General features: G+C 42.0%; 1 protein-coding gene across 1 annotated transcript; it reads right to left on the reverse strand.

Moving 5' to 3' along the window:
• Positions 1-228: 228 nt before the first annotated feature.
• rnf182 (ring finger protein 182) lies at positions 229-4,601 on the reverse strand. The gene is made up of 2 exons (XM_026149352.2): positions 4,455-4,601; positions 229-2,908 (listed from the first exon to the last, which is right to left on the reverse strand). The coding sequence occupies exon 2, from the start codon at positions 2,556-2,558 to the stop codon at positions 1,695-1,697; it is 864 nt and encodes a 287-aa protein (XP_026005137.1). The 5' UTR covers positions 2,559-2,908; positions 4,455-4,601; the 3' UTR covers positions 229-1,694.
• Positions 4,602-6,326: the final 1,725 nt, after the last annotated feature.

Below are 6,326 nucleotides of genomic sequence, written 5' to 3' on the forward strand. Positions count from 1 at the left end.
GGAGATTCTCATCATGCGGCAACGGCATGATGCCATCATGTCAATATGGACTAAAATCTGTGAGAAGAAGTTCCAACATCTTGCTCAGTTTATGCCAAGGTAGATCTGAAGACAAAAACTAGTCTAACCCAGTACAAGATAAAATAATGAGTAATTTGGTAGTCAATTTGGCACCTTTTAAAAGGTTTGTATTTGTATTATTATATTAAGGTAAAACAAAAAATGCCATCAGAGGTTAAAGACTATTTTAATAAGCCACAAATGATAGCAGTACAATGTTATTCATCTCATACTCATTTATCAGCTTGTGTTTGACTTTGCTCTCTCAGTCAGTTATCTCTCCAGACGTCTCCGCTCCAGACAATAGCAAGTAAGCATGAAAACATGACTGTTAATTTGACTTTCAAACTTACAGTGTAAACACTGCTGTTACATTTGCACCAAAATCTTAAACAACAATCTGAGCTGGTCTGAAGCAGATTCTAACTGTTTTAATTGACAGAGATGTTCTGTCAGTTATCAGTCACTCCATTAGCTGACATCTTTTTGCAAGGATTAACAGCCTGAATAAAGACACTGGAAATAAAGACTTTTGCAAGGACAGGACATCCAGCAAAACCTCAGCAGTGAAGGTGGATGTTGGGGTGGATGGTCACAGCACCCTCTGGTGGCTCAGACTAATAATACAGTACTCTGTGAATAGACGTTAACAGCAGAGATCCCACGTCTTTAAAAAAAACCCCACTAGCTTAATGTTTGACAAATTATATCAGCTAGATCCTGCTTTTCCCTCCAATGTTAGTTATCAGCAAACATTATTATTATTATGCCTCCTTTTATTCTATTTGAGGGAATTAATCATTTTAGCTGGCAGGGCTTTAATCGGAACAAAATGATTTGTCCCTCTGACACAAGCAATGAGTGTGTTTAAGATCAAATCTAAGATCTCAGAGACAACGTTTAAGAGCTCTGCTGCTGATCTGCAGGTTGCATATTATATCTCTATTAAAGGTACCTATTGTGTTTTTCTCATGTTCTTTCAGATATGTACTGCTACACTGGCAGATGCTCGTGCCTAAACATGGCCAAATTTTCAAATGATGATGTTAGTCATGTGAAAGTAATCCCAATCAGCCAAAAGTTCAGCCTGATCTAAATACTCTGTCAGTTTTATTTTTAATCTTCACTCTGCACGATGACAGGATAGCTCTGATATGATCATCTCAGGTGCACAGCTCTGGCTGTGACCACAGGAGCTGCACCCACCTGTGGTTCAAACCTTATGTTTGCCACTCGTGGCACTCGGAAGAAAGCTTGTTGGTTAATAGCTAACCTGATGTATCAGGGAATAGGTTAAAGAGGACACCATGTATGTAAATCAGCCACACCAATGTGGAGATGAGAACAGTCTGTACATTCCTTTAGATTTTGAACTATAACATCATAATGCATTACATTAAACAGTGACTTCAGAAGTAGTGTTTTAGTCGAAGCTATCTGACATTTTGAGCTTTATTAGGTAAGTAAATTATCAGCCTAAAAACTGCACAAATTAAGATGTATGAGCTCCACCTTTATGCCATTCAAATAACAGTTCACATGGTTAGCTACACAGTAACATCCCCATTAGTCAATTCTGGAGATCTATTGTCAAGCATGTTCAAAGCAAAGCATTGCCTGTTCATTTGGTTGCATTATGATGGTAAGCAGTCCCAGAACTCATGGCAGATACACTGGCAGAACCCATAGACCATGATCACGATGAGGCTGGCAGGAACCAGGCTCACCAGAAGCACCCCAAGTGTTGTCCTCTGCATTATGAGCAGGTAAACCCCCATAGGCAGGGAGCTAAAGTACAAGAGCCCCAGGACCCATACCAATGCCCGGGCTGAAGTCTGGCACAGGAGGGCTGCACAGTTCCACACTGTCCACCTCTCTGCGATGGATGCCATAGAGTCCTGACTGGATGAGTGGTAGTCCTGGTTTGACAGGTGAGAGCCATGTATCTGCTGGTAGGGATGGATGTCTTGGGTGGATATGGATGCGGGCGGAGGCTCCATGATAGTAATGACCACAAAATTAGGGGAGCTGCGGATGGTGGAGTAAGGGGTAGAGGAAGATGTGGAGGAGGAAGTAGATATCACAGGTGAATTGCTGCTCATCAGTGAGCTCAGGCGCATGGGGCTTAGGAGCAGCTCCGTAGTTGCCTCCTGGTGGAACTGCCGGTTTCTCTGATTCCTGTTTTGGAGGGCCAGCGTTGCCACCAGGTTGCAGTCATCTGGCAGGTTGCTCACAGCATCTCCTGGCAGTCTAGTGAGATAGCGACAAAACGGACACACCAAGGCATTGGGAGGCGACTCACCCAAATCCAGGATCTTAATGAGACATTTGGAGCAGAGACGGTGGCAGCACTCAAGCACCTTAGGCCTTCGACTCCCCAGGTTGTAGGCGCAGTAGCAGATCTTACACTCCATCTCTTCAGTGCCCAGCATGTCCACAAAGCTAGAACCTCCAACACCACCACCACTATCCTCGGGGTTTTGCATCTCTAGCATCATCCTGTGCTCAAACTTTATCCAACTCTAAGATCAAACGCAAAATCCAACCAAAAGCTCAAGTCCAAGCTCAGCACCGGTACTTTTCCCATAGATGGAGACACTGATGAAGGTCCTCTTCACTGAAGATCTAGGCTTCATTGCAGCTGTCTCCTAAAATGTGTGTGTGTGTGTTTCAATGTGAAGCGAGAAGAGAGACATGTGAGAAGGTGAAGCCCCTCGCAGGATTTGGCCTCTGGCGGTTGCTTGGCTCCAAGCAGTTGGGTTGACCGTGCTTCATTTGGAGTAAAAAGCCTTTCATGAGCCGCACAAAAAAGGGGGGAGAAGGGTGAGAGAGACACTGAGAGAAAGACCTAAAGAGAGAGAGAGAGTGAGAGACAGAGAGAGGGAGGGAGACACATAACTGTTAACACAGCAAACAGAGGCGAAAGGACAACAAAGCAGAGCCTGTACAAACCAGAGCTGGAATTTTCGAGTCTGATCTTTTGTTGCTCCATGAAATTCAGCCCAATTAGTGACTGATGCACGCACACACACACACACACACACACACACACACACACACACACACACACACACACACACACACACACACACACACACACACACACACACACTACTGTATTCATGACTTCCGTGACTTACCTTCATACCACACTTGCTGTAGACTTAACCATTAGTTGCCTACACACATGCCAACCTGAAATCATGTCCTCACCTTTAATAATTTACGTAGCATGGATTACATTTTTGTCTCTGGGAGGAAGACACACCCTCATAATGTGGCATTGTAAACACGCAGCATGGATAAAACCCAGGTAACACACACAAACAGACAACAACTGCAGCTCCCTGTTAATGGTCTGCAAAAATAAGTGTGCATGAAAAGTTGAATGAGTTTCTATATAAATAACTTTATCTGTGTTGTACAACACTTTGGTCAGCCATAATGCTATATAAATAAACTATGGTATGTTATGACCCATCCGGGAGGGGCTCAGAGTAAGGTTCGGGCATCTGACAAGGATGCCCCCTGGGCGCCTCCTGGGTGAGGTGTAGACCCAGGACACGCTGGAGAGATTATATCTCTCGGCTGGCCTGGGAACGCCTTGGTGTTCCCCCGGATAAGCTGGAGGAGCTGGCTGGGGAGAGGGAGGTCTGGGCTTCTCTGCTTAGGCTGCTGCCCCCGCGACCCGACCCCGGATAAAGCGGATGAAGATGGATGGATGGATGTTATGGTGTGTGTGTTTGTGAGCATGTGTGTAAATATGCAAAATTATGTGTCCACGTAAAAACAGAAATGTGTTTTCTCATCCATCCCTAGAGAAATGCCTGGTTCTTCTAAATCCACGGTGATAATTCTAAACAGGTAAATAACTTCTATCTTTATGAGTGTCGCCATGTGTATAACGACACTCCTGTCTCAGAAACAAAGATCCTGTGGAGGTGGGGGTGGATGATGGGGTCAGCAACATTACAAGTCCTGTTTCACATCTAGTAGCCGACATGGTTTTATCTTTTTTTAAACAATCTTTCACAATCCTTCTGGCGCTACCTAAATCTACCCACATCTGAGTCAAATTCATATGTAATACCATGCATAATGTTACAAAATGAGAACCTGTATTTTCATTTAGTATTTCCTGTATTAGTGTCCATTTATCAGGTTAGATGGGTGCAGATGGTTGTTTCAGCTAACGTTTCTGCATGAAATCTTATGGATTATCTTTTTATTTGTAAGAATGCTGCTGTTTTCTGAAACAGTTAGCTAGTAACGCACAAAATCAGCCATTTGGGTTCCATCGCGGTTACAGCAAATTTAAATCCCACGATCCAGTTTTCATTAGCTGAAATTCACAGTCAACAGTTTGAAACAACAAAGAAAAGAGAATGTCTTACCATGAAGGACACCTATGATTTGAGACCAGGCCCGCTGATGCAAATATGTGTCAGAATTGGTGAACTGGTGTGGACTGAAGGAGTGGACCCAGCAGTGGAAAGTGGAGCAGGTCCATGTTGGAGATCCTGGTTTGGCAGTGAGCTCTGATCTTGATTTATGGCCAGAACAGCACAGGCAGCAGAGCAAAATGGGTCAACGTCTCTTTGTAGATGTGAGCTTTCCTTGTTAAGATGGGCTCATTCCGTCGAGTGTGGCAGGTAGCCCAGTCTGCCATCTCTCACGCAGTGTCATTTAGCTGTTGTTCTGTTTGCCACCTTAATTACGAAACTAAGAAAACTAATGATAAGTGCCCAATAAAAGTCACAATCGTCTCACACAGTAATTTCAAAGACTAAACTGGTTTTGTGGTTTCAGGGCTGGATTTACCCTGCAATGGCAAACTGGCACATGCAAAGGGAAACGTTTGTCACAAAGATTATGGAAACTTTGATATTGGTCATTATAATAAGCACAGTACTGTGCAAAAGTCTTGAACCAAGTCATGTGTCAGGTCTTTGCTGGATTTCTTTCCTGTTTTTTAAGGAAATTACTTTGCGATACTTTTTCTGCAGAATCAGCTGAAGAAACAAATCATATGGTTCTGCAACAAGGTGATGGTACAAAGCTTGGTGTCTGAAGCTTATTGTCATCCCCTGAGTTAGATGGATTTTTTTTGTAAGTTCAGTTTGCAAACAAACAAAAAGATGCATTTCTTTGAAAATTGTCAGGTACAAGGATGCTGGAAGGAATGAAAAAGGAACCAGTGTAAAAACCAAAACAACCTGCTCTGTAGCTTTTGACAGCTCTGAAGCACTTGCAACATTTTGTACCTCAATGTTAAAATATAATATGTTTTTTTTTGTTTTGTTTTTTCTTTTACTTAAAGTTGCGTCCATCTCACCTCTGGGTCCACAGCAGCTTAGAATCTCAGCTAGCCAAACATGATTGTTGATCTGTGGGAGGAAACTCAAACACAGGCTGTCCAGTAACAATAACATGAATCACTTGTAGTGACATTTATCTTATTTCTGTACTGTTTTATTGCACAGTTCATAGAAGTTCATTTTAAAGCTCAACCAAGTGATTTTTTTTACCACTAGTGGGCAGAAAAACAAACATGAGCCACCAAGCTGTTCAAGCTAATTTCTTAGAAACCAGGCATGTTTAAAGTTTGGGCATAAACAGATCTGTTCATAGTATGGGTCTCTGATGAATGCAAGTTAAATATTGACTTTCTGTTTCTCTTTCAGGATGGGTGGAGGCCAGCATCAAGCAGCTATTCTTCAGTCTTTTAACTTTGGCAGCTGAGAAACATCTGATTCCATTTTATTTAGTGCAGTTAACATAGGTGTAGTTACATGTGCAGTATATAGTAGTAATTCCGTCATTTACACACAAAGGCTATATAATGATAACAATAAAACACAAACAAAAGACGTTACACTCCAATAAATGTACACACACGAACACACACACCTGACGTCACCAACCTGAACGACAACAACACAAGAGGCAGGAATTGAAGTGTGCAGCTGATTTAAGTTGAGACAATTATACAGGAAGCATGATGATTGTGTCTTTCAAAATAAAGGCAGAAAAAATAAGACAAAAAGAAATGCAAATAATTTTAATGATTGCTTAATTACAACTATAAGAAGCTAGAACCTAGGTTTCAAATATAAAGTTACCACACTTTGGTTAGAATAAGAAAAATTAATACAAATGATAGAAAATTGTTGTACATTTAATTTCTTTCTTTTAATTTCACCCCTTGCATGCACTGTTCCAGAGCAGCACTACTTTTACTCAAACACAGCACTTAAGCACACTTT

This window comes from Astatotilapia calliptera, chromosome 18 (assembly GCF_964374335.1).
Source record: "Astatotilapia calliptera chromosome 18, fAstCal68.1, whole genome shotgun sequence".
Lineage (NCBI taxonomy): Eukaryota > Metazoa > Chordata > Actinopteri > Cichliformes > Cichlidae > Astatotilapia > Astatotilapia calliptera.